Source organism: Colias philodice, chromosome 15 (genome assembly GCF_061535455.1).
Source record: "Colias philodice isolate Cphi_HAF_F1 chromosome 15, ilColPhil1 Martin Lab GWU primary, whole genome shotgun sequence".
In the NCBI taxonomy this organism is placed as follows: domain Eukaryota; kingdom Metazoa; phylum Arthropoda; class Insecta; order Lepidoptera; family Pieridae; genus Colias; species Colias philodice.
This window is the reverse complement of record NC_143100.1, coordinates 9,263,967-9,291,691: the sequence shown is the minus strand read 5'-3', so window position 1 is coordinate 9,291,691 and position 27,725 is coordinate 9,263,967. Positions and strand designations below refer to the sequence as shown.

The 27,725-nt window shown below is 31.3% G+C and overlaps 2 protein-coding genes across 2 annotated transcripts in view; one reads left to right on the top strand and one right to left on the bottom strand.

The window, feature by feature from the left end:
• Window positions 1-27,725, top strand: part of LOC149482436 (uncharacterized) — a 167,784-nt gene that overhangs the window by 71,726 nt on the left and 68,333 nt on the right. The gene's annotated exons all lie outside the window — the stretch shown is intronic.
• Window positions 20,872-27,295, bottom strand: LOC149482438 (trimethyllysine dioxygenase, mitochondrial-like). Its single transcript, XM_089703891.1, has 8 exons — window positions 27,201-27,295; window positions 25,296-25,395; window positions 24,916-25,028; window positions 24,503-24,723; window positions 24,116-24,291; window positions 22,059-22,283; window positions 21,356-21,489; window positions 20,872-21,068 (listed from the first exon to the last, which is right to left on the bottom strand). Exons 1-8 carry the CDS (start codon window positions 27,205-27,207, stop codon window positions 20,932-20,934), a joined length of 1,113 nt encoding a protein of 370 aa, XP_089560017.1. The 5' UTR covers window positions 27,208-27,295; the 3' UTR covers window positions 20,872-20,931.

Here is a 27,725-nt window from a genome sequence, read left to right as displayed (position 1 = left end):
GATAATATGTTTAAAAAAGCCTCACCAGACCTGTTAGTAATATTCATGCAAAATTTGAAGTCAATCTATGCAGTACTTTTCGAGATTAGCCTGGACAAACATACAGACAAACAGACAAACAGACAAACAGACAAACAGACAAACAGACAAAAATTCTAAAAACTATGTTTTTGGCTTCTATATCGATTATAGATCATGGATTATGTATTCTTTTAAAAAAATATTCAATGTACAGTTTTGACTTTCCTACGATTTTATTATATGTATAGACTGGCTGCTTGTCGTCGAATGGACGCATTTTCGAAAGGAAAATTTTAAACTGCATTGGTGCTCATCTTTTTTTAATAACGGTTAATGCATCCTACATTTTTTTTATTATGGAAAAAAGCTTAATACTAGCTGTAAGAATTATAATAATAATAAATAAAATCTTTTATTTGCCAAAAACATTCACCTTACAAAAATATGTACACTGACTCTTAAACTAGAGGAACTCTGTGTCTTAAATGTCGATAAAAAATAAATCCTTGTTATTAAGTACTTTACTATTATTAAGTACCTAGCCTACTAAAAACAATAAAAAGTATTCTATATCCATCTTAAATAAGATTTTTCACTTTCATTTTTAGGGCCGCTTTTCAATGCTTGGATAAAACTTATCCGTCCAATAAAGTATTACACGATAACATTAAAATGTCACGCAAACTGTCAAATACGGGCAATTAGAATACGTTTATAAAATGGTAGTTTTAAACATTATTCGATGAATAAGTTTTATCCAAATTCCAAGCATTGAAAAATCGGCCCTTAAATAAATAATAATTAGATAGTGTATACTCAGCTTTAATAATCTTAGTAAAGGTGCGTAAATGTAATTAATGAGATTAATTGAAATTTGTTTGCCATTGTTGGTAACGTATAAGAATATTTAATTTGAAAGGCTCACTCCGAAACTAAAAATTAATTTTCTTGCAAGCCATTTTTTCTTCTTTGTAAGTTTAATTATACTCTACATCATTTCGTTGTTATACTCTTATTTATTTTAAAGTATTTCATTGTTTCTAAAAACTAAATTATTTATTTTGTTTCTTAGAAAAATCTGATTGAAGTTTGAATGAAATTAACATACAAAATTTATGTAAAATATGTAAGTAAAAAGCAATTTATTACAGCTGCTTTGTAACATTGTTTAAATAATAATAATCGGTCATTAGCATGTAACTGTGATAATGTGATGTATATCCGTTAAAACTTCCGTACGTACCTATTTTGTTGCATTTGTAGAGCATTCATACATTACCTTTTTGTTTAGAACAGATAATAAATCTCTAATATTATGACCATCCCCGAAAAAAGAAAACAAATTAGAACAACACTGAGTCTGCAACACACATCAAATGATATAAAATAGATATTTACACAAAAAGTTATACAAAATCTCTAGATAGCTCCATAACAGTTGAACCATTAAATCTGAATTGTTATGCAAAGCTATTATGAAAATCGACTCGTAAACAACGAAAGAAGTTTCTTATGCGGAAATCATTAGGATTAATGTACTGAAGACACTTCGGATTGTTACGGATTTCCCTTTTCGACCAGCGCAAAACTGTAAATAATTGCTTCGGACTTGAATCGGAACAAAAATTGTCTAGAACGATTGATAAATATACTGTTCTTGGATAGAGAATTTTGCCAGAGAAGTTTCACTTCTGACACGTGTGCTCGCTCACACACGCTCTTTTTATAAATATTACCATGAATTATAATTTAACATTGCTTGTAAGTTTGTTGAAAGCAGAAGAAATCTGTAAATGAATTATGAGTTTAATACTACGTAATGTAATTTTCATGAATCTCGTTATTTTACACGCGTTGTTCGTCGAAACAAAGTCTGAATAGTAGAAGAGACAAATCGGATTATCCTAATGAATTAAAAGTAAAAATTAGAGACCAGTTTTTCTTGTTAATCTTATAATAAATTGTGTTCACTCTTATGACACCATGAGACCTTAATTTGTCGTAGTGAGCTTTAAACATACGTATAAAACTTACTCATAAAGATTCCAATAATGAATTACAAATAATTTAATACAACCACAATTAAATCCGCTTCTTCGTTTCGGAAGCCTACCATTATTTTTAAATTCAATAGAGCATTTCGAAGTCATAGAAATATTCATTTTAATTATCCTTTCCTTTACTTTATCTTCTACAATCATGTCCTATTACTTCGTTAGTGTAGTGAACATACTAGAAACTAGCAACTATTTGAGAAAACGGGATACAACTCGTGTTTCAGAGATTCAAGTCGTACCTACACACGTGTACGCGGCTTGTATGTAGTCGTCTTAGCAATTGAGTATTTTTATTTAGATGTTTTTGTCTTATGTTGGCTGTAACCTAACTCGGTTGTAATATTAATATAAGTGAAAGGAGGAATATATTATAAAGTATTAACCATACATTCGAACATTTTATGTGGCTTTAGTATTTAATAATAACGCGCCCATCAACTATAAATCAACAAAAAAGGTTTAAGGTCTATTTTTTCCTGATTTATAGTACGTAAGCATAAAGAATGAATGCTGGGAGAAATTAATATAGTAGTTTAATTAAAAAATGGACTCTACTATCGCCTGCTAATTATAAAAAAGAAATACAATTTTACACTCTTGCAAAACTGGTAAAAGCAGCAGATTAACTCAAACAGAACTTTCTCTACAAACTTCCGTAGCTGAAGTTAATATGCGAACTTTAAACACAATTCTTAGAAAATTGAAATTTTAATGCTGTATTATTAAAGTTTTTTTAATACTAGCTAACAAATTTCAGTCAGTTCTAGTGTTTATCTTTGAATAATATTCGACAGTATTATAAATGTATGTACTTACTGAAATAATCCTTCTAATATTATATACTCTATAAACTTTCTTTGAAAACAATGACTTAAATATTTTGTATGTTTACATGTTCTTTAAACATTGCAAACAAAATTAAAGCATATCTTTTGCACGCCTCATAAGCGAAGCGTTGAAGTGGGTACTACTGTCACTTCGCGCAAAACATCTGATTTTTCAAACTTAAAATGTCTTTATGTATCATACATTGCACTTGTAAGATAATACATACACACACATATTAAGAAAAAACACTATTTTTAACATTCATGATATTTTTGATGTCATTTTTGTTATTTAAACTAGTTAAAAAACAGTTTAAAAAAGTTCTGTCTTGGACGTCCGTGTGTCTGTATGTGCGGAGGATTTTCTTGTTAACACGATAGCGACCGAAATACTTTACTAATCGAGTCTTTTTTTTCTCTTACGCTTGAGTATGCTCAGGAATAGAACCCTTTCATTTTTCAGGGTCTGATTCGATGTGGTTTAATTGTTATTAAATAAACAAAAATAATAATTAATAAATAATTATTAAAAAAAAATTATGAGGCGTGCACTTTTGGATTTTCCAAACTATTTAGTATTATACTGACCATAATATACTAAAACCAAAATATATAAAAAAGAGTATGCGCGTCGCGCGAACATTTTTGGCTATACAAAGTGAAACAATTTCACCAATCAGCCAATTAGTCCACCAAACCACCAAACCATCCATTTATTAGCGGCGGCCGCAACGCGATGCGTTTTCCATTTATCTCTCCGTTCCATTTAACTTAATTCCTTAAGACGGACAATTAATTGAATTTGGATTTTCTTATACAAGATTTTTGTTAGTACAGTCACGTAGCCCTCGAATTCGGTTCCAACCGTTTCAATTTGCGCGGGTCCACTTTTAGTTATGTTTGCGTTACTCTCCATCCTCTGTTAGTTGGGAATGTAGCGAGTTTGGACTTTGAACCTTTTCTAGAATATTTGTCTTGATTCCCGCCCTATTTGTTATCTATATCTTGGTATATACCTATCATTAGAACTGTATTGAAACAGGATAACCTAATTAAAAGACAAAGATTTTCGTGCTCTGTTTAAATATAAAAGGTAAAAATATTTGTGATATTATTGCCTATGAGTTAATACAACAATTTTTACCTCAAATACATGTGTACATTAGACAGAATACGACGTCGAGCATCTGGCTCTTCCAGTGTTATTAGATACCATAAGTTATTTTTTTTAAGAATATTCTGTAGAAAATTTTTATTTGATTACTTAAAATGCACTAGAGATAGCATTTCAATTACGACAAGGTACCTGCTTGACGTCAATCTTCCGTCGAGACGGTCCTTCGCTAAATTGAGTGGATTCTTATACTTCAGCTAGCTTTATTACTGCCTGTGTTACTGCTTTAAAAATATTTCCTTAATGCTTTTTAGATCAGTAGATACTTAGCAAAAATACAGAAATTCACAGGACTTGTTAATTTTTTACTTATGTTGACTGTTGTCAACTTTAAAAAGTATAACATAATCAAACATTATTATCCGTTCTCTTGTTAGTAAGTATACGTATTAAATAAAAAAAAATCAATGGTATAGGTATATTATCTGTAAGAAAATGATCAATCTTCAAACTTACATATTATGATTGTATAGTGGAGATGTTTAGCCTTGGTTGTATAAACGTCTTTGAAATTGAAGGGAAGCAAGGGCGGTATCCTGTATCACATAGGTACACAAGTAAATATATACCTATTTATCGAGGATTGCGCAGATTAGAGTAACCAAATACCTATTATTTCTGCTATGTTGTGAATTCACAGTTAATGTAGCAGATTATGTGAACAATGTTTGTTTGATATACAAATTTTAACTATTTTAGAGGTGGAATGTTTGAAAATTGTTGCTAATTACGCGATCGTTTATAAATATTATATGCTAAATGTGTTTTTGATTTCTGACAAAATTTAACGGTACATTTCTTTTTATTGGAATTTAAAGTAACCACGAATTGTTTAAAAAGAGCACAATTATTGCATATGTTATCATTAATGTTAATCATTCTGTTTCATATCCAAGAACCAAGTATTATTACATACAAATATTGCTAGTATTACTCTATTAAAGTCAACCTTGCAACCTCCCCAAATAAATGAACGTAACAATTTAATGCCATACATCATTGCATTTTCAAAGGGCCCTAAATTGTGCTCCCAAAAGTCAAAAGAGCAAAGCGTATTGAAATTGAGAGACATATATCACGCAAGGCGGCCAAAGGATAATTACATCGTCCTAAAATTTACGGCCTATTTTCCATGAAACGTGACTTTATATACGCCAATATTTTTCATAAATGCACGGTCATTGGATATGAAAGAACGTGTTGATGAAATGAATTATTCCCGCTCTATTTCAAAGGGAAACGGATGCTGGCTGTGACAGAAGAATATTTTGTTTATCGTATTGGATGTGGAATACAAAGGAGCTTTTGTGCAATATTCGATATAAATTATGGTTGTGTTTCATAACATACATTTTTTTTATTGTACCCACCTCAGCATTACTTAATTTTTGTAAATTGCCAGAATGAGAGATGCGTGTTTTATGTTTATAATTGTCAATCGAAGCTACGAACAAAAACAAATGGGTCACTATTTTGTAATCTACCTAAGTTTAAAATATTACTCTGAATATTTCCAACTACGTTCGAAAGAGCTCATTCTACCATAAAGAGCGAACTAAATCAAAATCTATTCTAGCATCCTTACAAAAAATACCCTTTCAGAGAAAACAGATGTATACCCTGTAATAATTCAAGAATCAAGCAAGCCGCATGTAATTTATACTCTAAGCTGGCTCCACCAGAGAGGCGACTGTAACAGTAATAATTTATGGGACCGGTAGTAAGAAATGACTTTCGCAAGAAACCTTTGAACCATCTGAGGTCTTTTTCCCGAATTATATGCATGAAATTAATTCTTATTTGCTTTATTTTATACGATTTATGAACTAATAATCATTTAATTTTCACCAATAAAGAGAAAAGGACAACAAATGAAGAGATATATACTCATATAAAAACTCATTTCAAATAATTCCGTGGTCACTCCATTTGGTTGTATTTTTCGCGACCTTTAAATCTTAAAACATTGCCTTCTTTCACGCCAAACCTTTTATCAATAATTTTCAAGGACTTTCCTTTGAATAACTTGACCTATTTCTTAAGAAAAGAAAATCAGTATCAACAAGGGTCAAATATATGCTGGACCTTCGTCATTCCAAACTTGGTGAAATATTAAAACTTTCAGAAAAAATCTGTTCTGAAAACCTTAATATTTTTTAATATTTGCATAAAAGAGCGTAGTGTCTTTAATGTATATTAGATATGGATAGTTCGGAATTCAGATAACTAACTTATACAAAAAATACTGGCACCAATTATAAAATGATAATGTAAATGTGCATTTATATCAGGGATGTAATTGAAACCAACTTCAATAAAATAAGGAAAGGTTAAATGATAAAAAATTGTGACAATAAAAATATACCATAGAATCTCAAAATAATTAACAAATGACACACAATGATGATACATATTTGCATTGGAATCTTAGCTACGACCGAGTAGACAATATTTTAAAATTGCCAAAGCTCTCCCGACAAAAATGTATAATTTATAAAATGTCAGCGTAGGTCCTTGAATTCGATTCCATACAATCACCCGTTAGCTGAAAGCATCAAAAGATACTATTTGCTCTCCATGTTGTCCAACCACTTTGAATGAAATAACCAATATTTTCATCAAAGGTTTTACAGCTTATTTTCACGTTGTACCTATGTATGAAAACGTTATTTATTTTGTTGGTTTAATATATGTCGCTCCGTTGTTTTTGTATTTGGTTTAACGTGAAAGAATATTTGTTTTACGCGTGTATTTCATTTCGCTATTATTGCCTTTTTTAAGACCTGATAAAAGCGAGACGTTTCACCCGTAAGATGCACGTTTATTTTTATAGATGTACAAAATTGGAATTATACTTTATTTAATAAGAAATATTCATGTTAAACTCAAACTGAGACATTTATTTATTCAATTAGATTTTTTACATAAGCACTATTGTGTCGTCATAACATAGTTTTACAATTTACCACCGATTTGGTAAGCAGTTTCTACAGAGAAGAACCGGCAAGAAACTCTACAGTTTCTCTTTTAAAATCATGTCAATTTACATTTTAATTTTACGTAATTGCATTCAATATTGACATTGTAAATTAAGACCGACAATCATTATAATTTCACCCAAAACGAGCCTTGTTGAACAGAACAAAAACGTTGCATAAGTAATTATTACATGGTAGTCTAACGAAATATATTTGTCTGCGCAATAAACAGAAGGACTTGACATATTTTGGGTTGAAATCTAGCACAGAACTGCTTATGACATAATAATTGTTAGAGGTTTTGAGGAGAGAGTGATATAAGTAGATTTAATAATTTAAAATGATTTAGGGAACTTATACTATAAAGTAAAGCAACGATAGTAACCTTTAATTCAGTTGCATCTTCATGTTTCAAAAGCTACCTAAGAAGAGGAAACCCGACATTACACATCGTTATCTAGATAGAGTTTGAAAACCTTACACTGCGGACATCGATTGACCTGCGATTTACAGAGATTACGTTTATCACAATATCTGTTACTTTAGCAAGACTTTTTACTACTTTAACTTAACTTTCCTGTTATAAGAAAGGCTACACGCGCGTATTAAAAAAAAAATCCTTCAATTCCGATCTAGGTACTTATCGCCCGAATCAACAAAAAAGTGTATGTAAATTTATACAGTACCAATCGAACTAACATCAATTCAAATATTTGTATGTAATTCGAAAACAGTTGTACGTGTCACCCCAATCAAATATACCGGAAAACGCAAACAGAGCGTGTGGCGTGAGCGTGTACAAATTCAATTTGGTGTGATGGCGTCACCAATGTAGAATAGTTCTGTGTCAATATCCTATGGAAAACGAGGCTTTCCGTGGATTACTTTATTCGATAGATTTTTTGTTAAAGAAATGTATGCTTTTAGGCTGTGATGCTCACGTTATTTAAACTTGAAAACATGTATAAAAAACCGTCATGGAGTATTTGAAAGAAAAAGAAAGAAAAGAAATTTATTGCCAAAAAAGGCAATAAATAAGTATTAAGTTATCCATTGGTGAAAACGTCTTTGGTGGAAACAGAATGAAAATTGGTGCAGTATTTTTTTTTTATTTTATTGACAGACAGACACAATAATTTATTGGTTAAAAAAAGAAGGAAATAGATTATGCATACTCATAAAATAATTCTTCTTGTACTTAATTTTACATTCTGTGGGCTGTTATACTATTCAACAAATCCATACTAATATTATAAATGCGAAAGTAACTCTGTCTGTCTGTCTGTTACTCAATCACGCCTTAACTACTTAACAAATTTGCATAAAATTTGGTATAGAGATATTTTGATACCCGAGAAAGGACATAGGCTACTTTTTATCCCGGGAAATAGGATAGGTTTTATCCCGGAAATCCCACGGGAACGGGAACTATACGGGTTTTACTTTGACTGCGCGGGCGAAGCTGCGGGTGAAAAGCATTTAAAATTTAGTACCTACGATACTCTTAGATACAAGTAACGATAAATCTAAGTTTAATCACAATATAACGACACATTTAAAAATTACATCTAGAAGGCATACAATTGTTGCTTCTAGTATATTGATTTGCAAAGTGTTCAAAGCTAATCAAGGATCAAAGCTAAGCCTAGCTTGTCACTGGAAACCTGTGCTAACGAACCAAAGCAAATGCACTTCTAACGGTTAATAATGGCTTTATGAATGCGATGAACTGTAAACTATTCGAGGAATTTGGATATTTGGTAATTGAGGTAGAGTCAAACACATTTATCTGTATTTAGACCACATGGCGATTGGCGCATATAAATTTATGCTTAATTTCATGCAGTTTTTAAGTAATTTTCGTATTCTTTTAAATAGGTCATAGTCTGTAAAACACGGTAATTACGTTTGTTATTTACATTTCTATAAAAATAACATTTAACAAATTAGAATAATTGTGGTCACGGAGTAAATACGTTCGTTTAACATTTTAAAATTTGTTACTCCTGAAATTTGGAATGTATTACGAAGTTAAATAATATAATAATAGAATGGATTACGAAAAACAAAAATCTGAATTAATATTTGATGTAATTTACCACCAAAATGTTAGCTATGTTTGCTATGTTGCTATGTTAGCTACATTCTCATTTCACGAAACAAATGAATAAAATTATTTTCGTCACGTTCTCTAAATACATTATCGAAGTATGATTTTATTTATAATTCAGTTTCTCGTTAATAATACGAGTGCTTTCGAACGATTTCAACATGAAATACATCTTCGCTAATAGCACCCAAATTTTTATGAAGATTCTCGGGAACGGCCCATTTCTTATTACCGAGTCCTTGGTTCTTTTGATATTATATTTATGGTACCGTTGTATATAATAATACCTGATGCTTTATTCATTATACTTCGATTCATGATGAAGGTCAACCAGGTTCATGTACCCAGCTGTTAATGCCAAAGGTACATTCAGATTGTGTAGTGTTCACTTATCCTACCCATGAATTACCTTACCACGTTTCTTTGGTTGTTTGAAAATTGATGACCGGTTCTTTATAACTATATTAAATTTTTATTAACAAAACTAACATTTCTCCTACTTTAAGGGGCAGTTGTATAGTAAATATGCTTTCAGATAGATTTCTTACCGAATCCGGTCTAACTCATTTAAGCCACTCCTCACTAAGCCCTGGGAAAGCTAAAAGCGATAAAAAATCTCATAAACTCAATCGTACCTTAGGCCATTCCTTTCACACCAAAAACAGCTCATGTATTGATACGTACATAAAGCCAATGTCACAAAGAGAACGATCCCCACTTATGTATTCACATAAATCCTTCCATATTGACAAGAGACGCCCTAACATCGCCGATCCTCGTTTTCTTTGTTGACTACCCGCCAAATATTATGAAAATATCCTAGCCGTATTTTAAGCTGACTGGAGAGAATGTTCTGGAAAGTTTGCTGAACACTTTAAGTAGGTGAACTATATGACGACGTGAATATTAAAGCATAAGTACTAAGAAGCATATTATGTAGTACTTGCATCTTAATCTATTAATAATTAGTCACCCAATTTTACAGGTCAATAAAAATAATTTTTATTCAACAGAAATCAAAGAAAATTAGGCTCTGTTAAGAAATCAATCCATATCCATTACATACCTATAATATAACAATAGTATCAATATATAGTCTAATTTAACATGTCGTATAACAGTGTACAAACAAACTTAAACGTTACTTAAATACAAGCCCATCAATTAATCACTTATATGTAATCAAAGGTTTCGATACAACGAGAACGCTATACAAATATGAAGTTTCAACATTCATACAATCACAGCACGTGTTACAAGTTACAAGTTACAACCCCGCTAACGAGATGTGCCCAACTAAAACTTTAGATGTGCTTTAGATTAATGACTGTTGTTCCTGATGTTTTGGCCTCTTTCCAATGTACCTACTTTATTAAACCTTTATGAGTTTTATGTTGTTATTAAATAGAATAATGTGATAATAATATTTGTCCCTGGGGAGTTATATGGTAGATGCATTTGTAAAATTTAATGGAACACGGAAACTAGTAGTGTATGTACATGATAAAGATGCCTTTTAGGAGAGAAAAATATAAGTTTTTATCATAATTGTAAGTTACTACAAAATTTTCAATACACAACTTTGTAAACATTGTAATAGTAGAGCTAATATATGAACATCGTAGAGACGTTACTACCATTATTTATTCTGTGTTGGGATGCAATATTATTATCATAAACAAGTAACTTTGTTTCAAATTATTACGGAATACGGATAATAGTTTACCTTACTTGTTTTACTCTCCGTATCAAATATGTATAACCTGAAAAATAATTTAACCCTGAACCGTGATTTTATTCCACTAAAATTAAAGTATCTTCAGGTAATCGAATAAATTAATTAAAAAAGATTTATAAAGTAAATAGGTAAATCGAAGAACCCTTTTGACAGTACAAAATAAGGCATATTGTAATAAATTCTGCCGTAAAAGAAGTACCCTGTTAAGCTGCCTTGGAGAGCAATCTCAGTGGATTGACACTTCTAATTAAGGTCCAATTTACAGGGACACTCTTTCTTTTTTGGCTTCCTAACCGTGATTTACCGATCTTGGACCTAATTGCCGAATTTGTGTGGAGTGAAAGTTTAAATCCACGTTACGTAAACGATCTATTGTACCTTTTACTCTAATATTTTAAATGCGAACATGAGTCTTTCACGTCTCAATGGAGGTATTTTATGGTATATTTTTTGTGCCTGGCCATAGGCTATTTTTCCTTCCCGTGAGAATTTTCTTTGACCACGCGGAATTTGACGGAATCGTGAGGAACACGCGCTTTGTATTGCTAGCTATTGTATGTATGCGGCTTCACTGTAATTGTACCTTTACACGTAGCGTTGGAGTACGCAAGTTTTTTAGCGCTGTCAGTTCAAGGTTATACCTTAAAACCCGTTTTTAACACGCTGACACTGCCAGTGACTTAGTAAGAGGAAGAGTTTTAAAAATATAAAAGTGTATAAATATTAGTGTAAGTATTTCCACTTTCGTCACAGCCAACAATATCGAACGTCAGCCGCTAATGGACCGTACCTGTGGGCGACACGCTTTCAACTTATAAAATAAGGAAGGGCCATTTCAACCTCAAGATATTATTTTGACCTTTAGACTCGCCTTTTTACTTTATTGTTCATAAAGCGATGACGACAGAGTTGAGTACTATTTAGAGGCTTGTAACTTGCTAGTAAATTTACGATGAATTTGAAAACGTTATAACTTACTTATTGAATTTATATAGTTATTGAATCTTTTTTAATTTTTTATGAGATTTGATTTCTTACAATTTTATTTACATTTTTGAAGTGAAACTTCTTTATCGGGGGTGGGCAAAAATTTTGTGTAACATTTTTGCGTTACGTTACGCCGCGCGCGTGACATTTTTGCGTTACGCCGTATCCCTACCACGCGTGATTCGACGTATACTTTCTCCAGCGGAGTAGGGATAGCGTATCGTTTTAACGTACGTCCAATCACTTTACTTGACCGTTTTTCTATTGCACTCGTATTTATTTCCAACGCTCTATAGTGACGTGGTAATATTATATTAAGTGATCAGCAAAATCAAAGTGTTTATTTTAATTCTAATTCTAGTGAATTTCTAAAAAAAGTAAGTAATTACATCTCTTTTTCTAATACTTAGGTGTAATTATGGTATTTATTTCTAATACTTGAATGTTGATTGTGGTACATATTTATTTTTCTAATTCTAAAATATTTAAAGTTATTCTCAGTTTTTGATTGAATTTTTTAAAACACCAACACGTGGGCGTGCCGCGTGATCATGTTATTTATTTTTCAAGTTATTTAAGCTTAACCTCTGTCTTAATATGTATATATTATGTACTATGTGCGTCATTAATTTCTGACTGTTTCGAGATTTGGTGCAAAATAAAACAGTGTGTAAATAAAATTAAACAATTGAGTTAAAGTATAATTTCATAGATAACACGTTGAGAAGTTCCCTGTATAAATATATATACATATCTTGTATAAATACATACATAATATGCCTATAGAATTTTACTCAATTGTTTTATTTTATTGATTTTTTACAAATTTTATTTACACACTATTTTATTTTGCACCAAATTTCGAAACAGTCAGAAATTAATGACGCACATATTATATGTGGGGCATTTCACGCCAAGCGGACACAGATTTCAGGGTCAGGTTTCAGATTTCGGTTATATTTTAGTATGTTACACCTGTATATATCCTCGGTATGTATACGAAATATTTTTGCATTTAGAAGCTTAGTTTTCAAAATACAGGTCTTTGAAGATGTCAGTAAGCGCGAGGTATGGGGGACTTTGAATGTAATTATCAGTTCAAGAAAAGTAATTTTTAAATAAATTGATGACTGAATAATATACCCCATGAAATAAACTTTTTATGCTCATATTTCGAATTTCGAATTTATATTAAAATTCCTTAGAAAAATAAAAAAATATTTTTCCTTGTCATTTTTTACAAACTTTGCGTATTTTTAATTTTTTTAAAGATCATTAAATAAATAGCTTATATTATGTTTAAACTTCATGCAAAGTTCTAGAGTGGTCATCGCAGGACTTTAGAATCTACATGTATTATAATGTCGAAGCGCGGCAATATCCCCATACTAGCGCTTAGTTGGTTAGCGCACCGTACTGCAGTATTTATCTCATTATAGTTAGTTAATAACACCGTTTCAGGTTTTAATAAGATTTTATAGTGGTAAATAACAAGCAAGAAAATATTACTTTAGTTTTCTTAAAAAAAAAATATTCAGTAAAGTAATATGACATTTTTACGACTTTGAATACGTATATCTCGTCAATTATTTATTTTAGCATAAAACTTATTTATAAACCTCTAATCAATTTTCAAAGACCTATCTGTTGACACTTCATTTAATTCAAATTTCTTGAATTTATTTTTTGTCCCCGTTTCTATGAATTTTGCAGTGCGTCGCGCTAGGCGCTAGTATGGGGATATTGCCGCGCGTCGACATTATAATACATGTAGCTTCTAAACTTCTGCGATGACCACTCTAGAACTTTGCATGAAGTTTAAGCATATTATAAGCTATTTATTTAATGATCTTTAAAAAAATTAAAAATACGCAAAGTTTGTAAAAAATGACAAAGAAAAATATTTTTTTATTTTTCTAAGGAATTTTAATATAAATTCGAAATTCTAAATATGAGCATAAAAAGTTTATTTCATGGGGTATATTATTCAGTCATCAATTTATTTAAAAATTAATTTTCTTGAACTGATAATTACATTCGAAGTCGCCCATACCTCGCGTTCACTGACATCTTCAAAGACCTGTATTTTGAAAACTAAGCTTCTAAATGCAAAAATATTTCGTATACATACCGAGGATATATACAGGTGTAACATACTAAAATATAACCGAAATCTGAAACCTGACCCTGAAATCTGTGTCCGCTTGGCGTGAAATGCCCCATATATACGTTTTAATATAGAATATTTTATTTTATGCTTTTTTGAAGTGAAACTTCTTTATCGGGGTTGGACAAAAATTTAGTGTAACATTTTTGCGTTACGCCGTACGCGTGACATTTTTGCGTTACGCCGTACGCGTGACATTTTTGCGTTACGCCATACTCGTGACATTTTTAAGGTCATAAAGAAGTTTCACTTCTTACGTGTGTACTCTAGTACACGCATACATTTTTTTAATATTACTTTAGATCCAAGCACAATACCGATAAGATCTTACTAAATACATGCTTATCTAAATGGAGCTATTTCAATCTCATCTTGAAAATTTTCAAGTGATCTCGTCAATATATTCACCCATTTATTGATTACTAAGATATTCTAAAAACGATTTAATATTTTTAGTAGCTAGAGCAATGCCAATAACCTTCAATAACCTACACGTTTTTTTTTAAGACCACTTTTTTTCTTTGACACATGTCTAGGCTTGTCTAGGCACATAACGTATTGGGGTATGGCCAGGCCAAAGATTTTGAATTCCCCTAAGAATAGGTATGACAATCGAATTATCACATTTTCTTTATTTCCAGGATTTCACTTTAAAAGCTCTTTTCACTTTAAAATTTTTAAATCATCATTAAGATCATAGACAGCGATAATAAAAAAATACGTTTGGCACTCGGGGACTACCGCGGTAAAAATATTGCATAGAATCACATCGCTGTTCCGGTTGGAGACCGGTTGGAGGGGTGTTAGGTTTTTTCGTTACGGAATTTTTACATTCGGTCGCCGCGCTCAAAGTTTGAGATAAAAGATAAAAGCTATGCTTAAAAATATCTTATACGACTTGTAAATGCCACTACACTTTATTTAAAGCTACCTAATATACCTACATTGTTATTCAACACAGTGAACCATGTATGTATTGATCAGAAAATTATAAGTGCAAGCTAATCAAGCGTTAGAAAGCATAATAGCTTCAAGTTCACGACCATAAAGGTTTAATAGGTCAGGTTCTAATAGCCGTGAACAGAGGTTTCAAGGGTGGCTATAAAAAAATCAAAATGGCGTCTTATCACGCTAGTCCCTTTTAAAAAAGACCATAGTGTACTTTAGGAAGCTTTCAATATTCTTATGTTAACTCTTTTAATACTTATTATTTTTATATGATAAGGACGATTCAAATATGTAGTGCAATTTCTTTGTACTTATTTATACTTAATTCCGTTCAAAAGATTATATTTGAAGGAACAAGAGTAGGATATTAATGTTTGAGTTTAAGAAAACATTTGTAGCATTCCTTCTATGGTGGTTCATCGAATTTAGGAGCACTTCACACAAATAAAATGTACAAAACATTTTAAGGACCGTATTTAATTAGTCTGAAACATTTAACACATAATTTAGTTTAATTAAATGTTCCTTAATTCAGTCAGAGTGTCGAAATAAATTTCGCATACACAATTGCCGACACTAGTTTCTGGTTATTATTTTCAACTATGATATACAATACTATTAAACAAGTTAATTACAAACGTAGTTTTATTTTAAAATATGTTTTGATTCATACAAACAACTACCTAGGTACTAGATTTACCTTTCTCCAATCACGATAAAAGTCCGACGTAAGAAGGTTCTAGGTAAATATTTGGTTGACACCGAACCTTCAGAAAAAATATCACTAAGGGCGCGTCTCGTTTGTGTCTGATATGTGAAAATGTCACTTTATCGTTAACAATCAATTTGTTATGCTGATAATATAAATGTAAAATCTAGTAGAGTTCTTATGTTATAAAATGAAAATTTCGAGAAATATTGTAGTTCCGCAGTATTGCATATTGCGTAAAAAGCCAATATTTTATATATTAAATGAAAGAAGAATTGAAGATTGAAGATTGAATAGCGGAAAAAATATACTACTTCGTTCTTTTTAATAAAAATATAAATCTTTGAAAATAAAAACATCATCCATAGCTTCTAATCGATTATTTTCGTTTGAAAATATAAACAGCGTTACTTAAAAAAATATACCTCTTACTGAGTATTCATCAAATTAATACATTTTATTTGTAAAATGAAATAGTGTTTATAGTATCTTCTAGTTAATTAAAAAAATAATTTTATTCCTTATCCACTATAGTGCCCAAGCAAATCTCAGGTTGTTTGGATTTTTACGACTTTGTAGCTTGGTACACCTATTGTAAATCTTATTGTGGACAGATTGGAATTGTTTCTGCTGTTCTTTTATTGGCTTTTTATTGTTTTCCGTAGAAGTGGCAAAGCTGATTGGTCCTCTTTTTCTTGCTTATATTGACCTTTCGGAAGTTTGCGCTTGTAAAAATTGTTGGCAGATTTTATTTTGTAAATGTCGGATAAAATATAAGCATGTATAGTAGTGGCAAAGGGTGATTCGGTATACAGTAATAAGTAGTTTTGAAAATTAATTTTAATGGTTATTTATTTTAAAAGTTTGCGATTAATTTCTAATAATTTTAGGATTAAGTAACTTAACTACAACAATCTATATTTTATACCTTTTTATTGAATTCCATTATTTTGTGTTTTATAATCCTTGGTATTAATAAACATATTATTGGTTCGTAGAAAATACCTTTCAAATAACTTTTAGACCAAAAGGTTCTGAGTAAAATCACTCTGACAGAAGATAGTACCTATATATACCCGTACATGATAAATTAAAATATGGGATAAATGGATATGACAAATTTTTAGGGGTTCCATTTCTGAGAAACCCTATAAAATTCCGTATTAGTCGAACCTATGTTACTTATATATTCAATTTGTTATTATAAACAAAATATTATTCAGAAAACTAGCTATGCGCCCGGTTACACCCATTCTATCTGTTTTTGAAAATAAGTAGCCTTTGCTAGCGAGTCTTCCAGTATATTCTATAAAAATGTAATCTAAATCAGCGCTTCAGCGAAAGCTGAAAGCGTAGCAGACAGTCAGGCAGAAATTTATATTTAATTATTAATATATAAGAATAAACTAATAACTTATATTATTTTCCCAATACAACTTTATACTTCCACCACAAGAATAACAATTAAATAATGCTGTTACATGTAAATTCACTTCAAAGAACACTCGCCTCAGTACTCTTGAGAGCTCACTGTAAACTCAATTACCCAAAAATAATTATAACAAAGGTCAACAATTAAGAGGGAGCCGAACATTTAAGTTGTCAAACCTAATTGCAAGTGAAATTGATGTTTTAAAACTCAATGGAAAAGGGGGATGAAGCAGATTTTATTTGGGACCTTAAAACTTATTGCGCAGGGAAATCCTTTTAGTAAATTGTACCTATTTCACATATTAAAGAAAATGAATTTTCTGCAGTGTCCTTTATTTTTGTATAGAATTAGATTTTTTGATTTATAGACGGAGATACTTTGATAAAAGTTAAATTACTTCTTAATTACTGGAAGCTTTCCAAAATTGGTTCATTTGCGTTCATAATTGTTTCGGATTTTGTGCCTTGTTCATTAATCATTTTTTAATATCTAATGTTTCTTAAGATTTTATTAATATTAATATATTTACAGTAATATAGAGAAATAACAAAATTATATGTAAGTACATGTATACGATTACGATATTAATATATGTAAAATTTGTTGTAAATATTTTAATATCATCAATTCCAACACAATGAGCATCTGAATAAAGATTTATTCTTGTTAGTGGTTCAAATTTATGCTGAAGGAAATCGCTCTGAAGGAATCTCTTCTTTGTTACATTTTTTAATAAGAAATATTGAAAGTCCTTCAAGGCTTCATAAAAAGGAGAGAAATAGGTCGCTGTCGACGGTATTCTTATAAAATTTTGAAACCCATTATTGAATAGGTTTTACAATACGGTTGTTCCAAGCACTTTTATTATAAAAATTAAAATAACAATGGAATGTCGGGGCTTCTGTTAAACGTAAATTATTTAAAATATTACAATGGATTTTTTGTGCTTTCTGTTATTAAGTACAGAATCTTTTTAAATTGCAAAACAGACAATATGTAGATATATTTATGTCACTTTACTGCTTCTTAGCAGTTATCAATGCAAAGATTCAAAAAAAAAGTTCAAAGTTCGGTCTGTTACTTATTAATTCTTCTTTTACACTTTTTTCGTTTGAATTAAGTAGGTATATTTTGAACGATCTTCTTCGCAAACATTATTATGAATTATATCTACTAGTAATTCTTGTAAATTATAAAAGAGTAATAAGACTTATTACAGTGTTGGACAAGCCAATAAAAAGTATATTAAAATAATCTTGAACAATTAATAAGGGGAAACTTATCGTGTCATTGGAAATTCAACCTAATCAAAAAAAATCAAAATCAAAATCAAAAATCAAAATCAAAATTTTTAACTGCTTAAACTTAGAGTAAACAATCCCACTGTCTTCTCTTGGACACTTTAGTAATCATCCCAGTTCTAATCTCACCTTGAGTCTAATGAGTGTTTAGGTCTTCTCGAACAAAGTGTTGGTAAATGAAGATTAATTGATGCAAAGGACGCAGATTTAATAAGTTATCTAATCTTATTCTACAGTAATTTACTTAGCTCTACAATAATGTATTTATATAGAATAGTAAATGTAAAGATAAATATTGGTGATAATTAAACAATTGTATGTGTGCTATAAAAACTGACTGAAACGGAAAAAATTCTCACCATTCGTAAATATTTTATTCTAGACATTAAAATTATTATCAATTCCATTATAATTCTAGTTTAATATCTCTAAATGTGAGGTCTCTTGTACAATGTAAAAATATATTTACGAATATTTCTCAGATCTAAAAGCAAGCTGCGGATTTCAGTAAAATTGCAGGATGCACAGAGGAAGGCTTAACCATTTGGGTCTCCGGTCTCCAGAAAATTGCGATGGCATACAACTTGCTTAGTGCGAATTTTTTATAAATATTTGGATGGATACGTGCGAAAGAAATGTAAGTTTTGTGTTATATTTTATAAATTTCTATATTAATTTATAATAGTGTTTTATTCTTTCATTATTGATTTATAAATTTAGTGATCATAGTTCTTAATCCAAAAGTGTACTGAGGAACCGTTTGTTTTCCTTTATAAGATTTATAAGATCAAAAAAACAATGCCCCAATGATACCACTAATTCTTGATCAATTGATCAAACTATAGATTCTATTCTTTCTAAGGGTGTCCCTTAGACACATAAAACTGAAAGAATAGAAAAAATTCGATTGCTCTGGCGGGTCACGAGTGGCTGAATTGGTCAGGCATCCGCCCCGGAATGGCGCGAAAGGATGCGGGTTCGAGTCCCGCCTCGTGATCGAATTTTTTCTATTCTTTATAAATTTATATTTATAAAGCATTTTGAATTCCATAAAACAATAAATATCAATTTCAACTATAGAGACATTTACGGTCTAGAATAGATATTTTGTAACGTTAATTTATCAGGGTAAGCTCACAAGTTACTTACACTGCAAGCTTTGCTATAAAAACTGAGACACCTTGACGTGAAATAAATTGGCAGTATTTTCTCCATCGAGACTATTAATCTTCTTTTGAAAGAAAGACAGTCATTGTGCTCTTGTGTTTATATTTTTGTAAGTTTTTCTACTATTTTTTATTTCATGTTAACTACTTAAGAAATAATAATAAAAGTCTTATATTATGTAAAAGATGGAAAATCTAACCTCAAAGCAAATTCTATAGTTTTTTCAAAGGCGGGTTCCCACAGGGCACAAAGCGAGTTAATTTATTTATACAATCACGAAGTAATTGCTGCGTGAAGCAGTTCGGTCATTGTGGATGTGGCTTGTGCAAAGACAATATAAGCACGTCTATTTTTTCGCCAGGCAGCTCGCTCTAACGTGGGGAACCGCCGACTACCGTAGGCTCAAAAAGGAATTGTGGTAATCATTACAATGGTAAACCTATTGGTCAGAATAAGCGCTTCAAAAGTCATCAAATTAATTATACATGAAAATTAAACGCTCAAATCTCCAATTCAATACGACGGCAATACAATACCCTAAATCAAGTATGAAATGTCGCATCATTTATTACGATGTAGGCACACGAAAGACCCAATATCAATTTCATTGTCAGTCAACAGGGGTCGCCGCAGCAGATTGAAATTGACCGCACAGTTAAAACGGACAGCTGTCGAATTATTTGAATAAATTAAAGGCCACATTAATAAATCACAGGAAGGCTGTACCGTGAATATCAATATCAATAACATACGACGCTGTTACATGTTATAGACAGTATCGATTTCAGTTAGATTCAGATATTCATTTTAGGGAACCTTTAACACATAGTGAAATTGTGTGATAGTGGAAATAAAATTAGCTATAGAATTAATACAAGAGGAAGTTTCTGTTTCCAATAAGAATTGGTAAAAAAGCTTCGTCTGGTGGAATAGCATAAGGATTAATTTAGACACTCATTTGTTATTAATAGGAATGAGTTAAATTATATGTCTAACAAATTGAAAATGAAATAGTTAAGATATAAAACAGACACATGTATCATGCATAGAATTAAATAATTTGTAATGCCACAATGTTCCGAGTTCCTCTTATGTTAAAATAAGGCATAAATTAGCGGAGAGACGTCTATTCTAATGGAACAATCATGTTAGGATAACAGATTGTTAGGGATAAATTTGAGGATTCATTGAATATTCATATTACTCGTATAGCATAAGGATAAAGAAAACAAACCATTTTTAATTTATTCTTACTTTTTATTAAGGATTTCGCAAACAAGATCATATATAATTTAAGCAAAATAAGCTTTATCGTTCAAGGAATAAGGCCCAAAGTGCGAGCTCTGTTCAACCAGTCAGCACGTGATACGTAACAACCCCAAAGCACCCGTTTTCCTGTGAACCCAGTCCTTCCGTGTAGCACTCTGAAGTTGTCAAACACACATATGAAACCTGGAAAAAATATTATGTCCATATAAATTCATACGGTCGAGATTAACGTATATGTATTATCCTTCCTTCCACTTATGGTGATACGAACATAGTAGACAGTTTTTTTGTATTAAAATCCTGATTTTTTAAATATAGATTATCCAACATTTCATGAAATTTTAATTGTAATACGTGAAGTGCAACCGTAGAAGGTGAGGAAGATTTCAAGGATATAATAAATAATTTGTCGAAAATAATTAGACAACTACGCTCATCTTCTGTAAAGGAAATGATATAAAATACATTACCGGGTTTCAATTTTATGTGCCATTGATTTTTGCTGTCTTCAAAATATTTCGCAAGGTTTCGTAAAGAGCGATAATACGCTCTGCATTCTTCAGAATTTGCAAATGCCATTGGAGATCGATCGTAGGAATTAAATCTGAAAGAAATATTGTTAGATTTTAAATTTTATTAAGTTTTGTTGTAACAATCTTGCACTCAAAGTTATCATTGAAAAAAAGTAATGAAGAATTTACCTAATTTGAGTGCGGATTATAAATTTTCAATAGATATACCTAATTTGAAATATTGCAATTTTCTTACATTTATATAAAACATCGGTTCTTAATTTAAGAATGCTACAATTTATCAAATGAAATGTCTTATAAGAGTGGTCGGAGTGTAAGAGTGCTCAAGTACTGAAACTTTTAAAGTGCTACTAGATGCAGTCATCTTGTAGCATCTTAGAAGTTAGCTCACTACTGAATAAAATTGTATTACACTTTTTTCGAATTCACATTTGAAACGAGAAACACCCAGTCCTATCAGAATAAGTTTATCATTTAGTGATGTCGATTGCTGTGCTATCTATTAATTAATTTCTACGATAACGGTATCCTCAAGTGTAATTATTTAAAGTTTGAACCCAGTTTTAAGAATTAGTGTAGTAGATGTTGGGATTTAATCTTATTGGTCGCCAGTAGAAAATTTATATCAAATAATTCTTACCTTATTTGCTTGATATCATTGAACCTATCAAGTTGTATAACTGGCGCGGAATATTTATGGAAATGGCCTTCTTCTATATACTCTGCTTCCACTTCAAACTTGGTTAGAAACTCGAAGTCTTCAGGATGCTCTTCTTTCAATTTAGTTGCTGCATAGAATCCATCCATAAAAACACTTTCACCTCCCGTCCCATTTGAGTGCTCGGTGCAGTGGAACATTTGTAAGCTAAAACCAGAAGCTACGTCTACTGGAAAATTCTAGACGCAGAATTTAAGACTACGTTCGCTTTAATTATCGTTTTCTAAGGCACCTGTTCTGAAAATTATTCGTAATAGAATGGACGCTATTACATCATAAATATTAAATGTTCACAATGAAGAGTTTTCTGAGGTCTTAACCGTTTATTCTATAGCATTTTCCTTTCTACCTTAAACGGGATGAGGCTTCTTTTATAGGGCTATCAACACCGATACGGTATTAACTCCGGCTCAAACCAATTTCATTAAAGTCTAATAAGCGAGCAAAAATCTAATATCATTCATTTTCACGGTTCAGTGCTAAAGGTTTTAACCTAAAAGCCGGAGGGAATAAATGTTGAAAGGTTAGCTGAGGGCCGTGGATGTATATTAAATTTAATCTTGGGATAAATCTAAATACCATAAAATTCTAATTTTATTCATCATCGTATCGAAAACTTTACGTGAAATTCAGATTAGGTTTCACGAGGCACAAGAGGTTTAATTACTTTAATAATAATATGATCGACTTTGTTTGAATATTCTATTAGTGCGCGACTTATAGTCCGGGATACATCGCCCATTTTTGCAAGTGATTACTATCAAGCTAATTTTTCGTGAGTAGCTTTATTTTGATGAGATGCCCAATAATTTCATGTACGAAACTCTCGATTGTGGTAGCTTACAGAGGTAACAAGGATAAAAATTTTTGATTTGACGGTTCTCAAATATTTATTACGCAATTTGTAGGACAATATGTCTGTTGAATTATATAAGTATTAAATAAGTGAAAATAAAAAAATCAGCTGGTTAGTAATCATTTATGATGACTTCGTTATCGATACACATTGGAAAGGGGGACTCTTTGATCAAACCATACATTTTGTAGGACAAATATTTTTTCGAATAATTTAGATAATTATCTTGAGATTGAACAAAAAAAATCATTCAGTTAGTAGTTAATATTTGAGAACCATCAAATCAAAATATTTTAACCTTGTTTCCTCTGGTAGCTACCACAATCGAGAGTTTTGTACATGAAATTATTGGGCATCTCATCAAAATAAAGCTACTCACGAAAAATTAGCTTGATAGTAATCACTTGCAAAAATGGGCGATGTATCCCGGACTATTACTCATTTTAATCAACACAACTGAGCATTCTTATCATTTACGTAACAATACCGTTATAACATCACTTCAATTGTAATCCTATTTAAATGGAACACAATGAGTTCTGGAAGACAAAAACGAGAATTGTTGCAATTTTTGTAGTGTGAAAAGTTAAGGGCGCCATTCGGACCTGAGAGTCGGGGCTACATTACTTCCGTCCAACCGTACTTTACGGCCAAGGAAACCACTCAACGAATTGCTAAACAAGATTTAGTCACAGCTAGCAAAGCAGTTTTAAAATGATCTCTCCGACTTAAGAAATAAGGTCTATAGTTAATAAACTTATTTGGAGAAACATTGAGTTTAAAGTGGACTAACTAAAATTACTATTATACGGATTTATAATGCTAACTTTATTTGAACAGTTTAAATGCAATTTTAAAACCTTAATAGAGGTTATTAAGGTTTTAAAATTGCATTTAAACTGTTCAAATAAAGTCACTATAAACAAATTTTTTTATTTTATCTCAATTTCCTTGTAGCAATTCGCTAAGCTAACCTAATATATAATTTCCTTGAAACTATTATGTTTTACTCTCTATTACCCTTGACACTAGAAGTGATAACGTTTGAAGCGCAACTCCTTTCATAAAGACCCAGGACAAACATGACAGTTATTTCATAATATAAATTTCTTCAGATTCTCACCCAGCTGGTTCCGTGAAGTACGTGTTGTCAGTATGCTGTTTCAACGTGATGTTGGAATATGCTGTGTCAGCATGCTCTGCGTTTGCGCTGACACTCCACATACCACCGAAAAAAGTGTGCTGCACGCCTCCCAGTGCTTTGCCGACTGCTTCTGTTGCTTCTGGCGTTGGCTCTACCTGGAAATGTATTAAATTTTTAGCATTAGTTTAGACACTTATCAATTGCCTTACCAAATCCACAAATTCATAGGATCATATTTATAAATTATGAAAATACTTATGACTATAACATTTGGACGTCATAAACTTCAACAATAATTCCCGATGGAATGAATAATAGGAATATTAACAGAAATAATATGAATGTTCAATCGTCAAATTTCCTTACTTGTTCAATCAAAGCAACTCCATAATCGAGCAACGACTGAAATACCAATTTGGCTCCATCAGTACTATTAATGAATTCATCCGCCGAGATTCTGGCAACTCTTGTGGCGACTTCAGGACCTCGCCATAGTTTTGGTGCAGATTTTCGTTTATTACACCACGTTTTATAGTCAAATTGTACTAAGAAATCAGTCTTATAGCTCGATTCGTGGCCATCACTCCCTAAAACCAAGTATGTATTTATCAGAATTGAAGTATAACAAAAATTAAAATATCTAGTGTCCCTATTATTTTGAACGTTATCAAAATTAGGCTATAAAGGTTACCATTATATCATAAGCGTGTTGATTTCTGCTTTTTTGCTTCATATGACAAAGCAAAGCATAACGTATCAGTATAGCGTCTTCTACTTACATTGAACCGAAAGTAATGTGTCTGCAATTGTAACTTTCACAAAAGTAACGTCAGGTATTTCTAAAAGATGTTTAGCTCTTTGATTGGTATCTATGTGGAAACATGATGTGCACCTGAAATGAATTTAATGTTATATTATTTACCGTGATTTAGAACATAAATGTTTCAGTCCTCTTTAAATATTTTTAAGTTAACTATCTCCATTGTGCTATGTTTATTTTGATGATCATTTCTTATGATGACGAAGCTGGAGTTTAATCTTACTTCTTCTCGAAGGTTAGACAAGGTTAGAAAAGTCAATTTAAACAATTTAGACTAACTGTTCAATTTGAGTTCATACAATATTATAGAAAAAAAATTATAAAAAAAATAATAATAACCTGCAGTGATCCCGAAGCCAACAATCTTCGAAATTTATGGATAATCCGTCATCAAATACAAGTTTTAACGTTCTACCATCAATAGAATAACTATTTATTGCTGAAAAAAATGCTTAGATATAAATTTGGAATGAAAGGTTATTGAAAATAGTATCTATAATTGGTCGAATATCGTTGCCAGGGCGCATGCCCTTGTCACAATGGGCAGCGTTGGGCGAATAGAGGGTATCACGATTATGTAGAGATCCTAAATATAAGTAACGTAATGGCGGCAAACATCGACGATCATTTATTGGGCCAACGCTCTCGATTTACGCCCTGTTGCACCGAAACTTATTTTTATTGGAAGTATTTGATTTCAATTCAGTTTTCATGACCAGCCTTATCTACTACCTTACCTAGTAGAAGTTTGAACTAATATTACATAGAGATTTGTTTTGTTTGTTGCGAATGCAAACCTACATCATTGATTCATTATCTACCGATTAACTTAGGCCTTTGACAGAAATATTAAAATAAATTAGTGTGTAAAGAAATGATCTATTAGAATTGAAACTGATGTAGGTAATTAATAAGAGATATTGCTTTTGTTGCACAATGTACATCTCCCTTTTTTATTTTATAAGTATAAACAAGTGAAATATGTGCAATAAGCCAATCGAAATTAACACAAACCATTACAAACAATGATGTTTTTATTTATTTATTATTATCATCTTAAAACAAATAAATGTCCTCTGTTTACCCGATAAGTCGAAATTTGTTTTATTTTAAAAATAATAATTTCTTATCCAGCCTCATTGCAATCTCAATAAAAACATAACGATTAATAGTTGTGTAATGATAAATAAAAGTTGCATGTGCATTTAAAATATCAAATCATGCATTTTTATACAGTTCGCGTCCAGCCTTTTTTTTTAGTGGGGAAATCTTGCATAGATACCCACAGCCTCCGGGGAAGCCACGGGTATGTGTAGAATTCATCCGTGACTAGTTCGCGTCCAGCCGGAGTATAGTCTATGAAACGCTTTATGCATGACAGCAACCAATCTTAACGATCATGCTGTGTGCGACTCTAACTAAAAGGATAGAAAATAGAAAGCTTCATCAATCAGCTGCTAGTACACGGTCTGCATATCATTCATTTAAATCAGTTAACTAAACGATCATTCATGCAAGACTAGTCTAGGGACTTAGTACAGCATGTGGCTAGACTAGCGTCATAAGTCAACGAACTGTTATCAAATCAAGCAATAAAATTCGCGTATGGAAGCTCCCTTCAAAATAGGTTTAGAGGAATATATTTTATTATGTTTTTAACTATTTAATATTATAGCGGCTAACTCCCTGTTTTAGCTAACGAACTATTTTTTTTGTGTTGTGAAAGACCTTAAAATGAAGTCTAGTTCATATGTTTGAAGAAAGTAATCTCTGTAACGTAATTTATATTAATAAACCTTATATTATTAATCCAAAAGTAACTCTGTCCGTCTGTCTGTCTCTTCTTCACGCCTCAGCCACTGAACCAATTTGGATGAAAATTGATACCTAGATAGCTTGAAACCTAAAGGACATGGGATAGTAGATAGATTTTTATACCAGAATACGCGGGCGAAGCCAGTAAACGCCAGAATACGCGGAAAGAACTGGCTTTCCGCGTATTCTGGCGTTTACTGGCATACTGATGCAATATGTGAGTATCATAATATGATAATAATATATTGGAATGTAAAATAATAATATTATTTAGCGTCCAACGGTTCGTGTTGATGAATAAAAGTGTTTTAAAAATAAGTCAAGCTTTGAATAAATTACAATTAAATCGGAATTAGAATCACAAACAAGTTTACATTATTAATTAAAGATCCTTATTTAAATAAATCTTAATTGGATTAAAAAACTTACTCTTCATATTTGTATATACGAAACAATTTTTATCACAAATCCGCGCTATGGCACGTCCGCTATAACCCGATGTGAACTTTAAACAAATTATGTAATTAGCGCCAGATATTTATAAAAGACGTCACTTATCAGCTATCTATCTGGATAGCATATACTGGTCCATTCTGTAGCTATGTGTTTAATTATATGTTAATTTATTGTAATTATTTTATCTCATGTGGGTGTTAGATGAACGTTAACATTTAAATATTTGATGATTCAATGGGTTGATAACTAGATAGTTTGAATGAGCGACAATAGGAGGTGCGTGCGTACCTACTCCATGCGGATATGGATATATAAGCGTTATTTTACCTATAATTTATTTATTTTTATTGTTTACTAGCGGTCCGCCCCGGCTTCGCCCGTGGTACATATTTATGTATTCTCTACATAAAAACCATCCTCGTACTTCAAGGAATATAATAAAAAAAGAATTATCGAAATCGGTTCAGCCGTTCTCGAGTTATGCGCTTACCAACACAT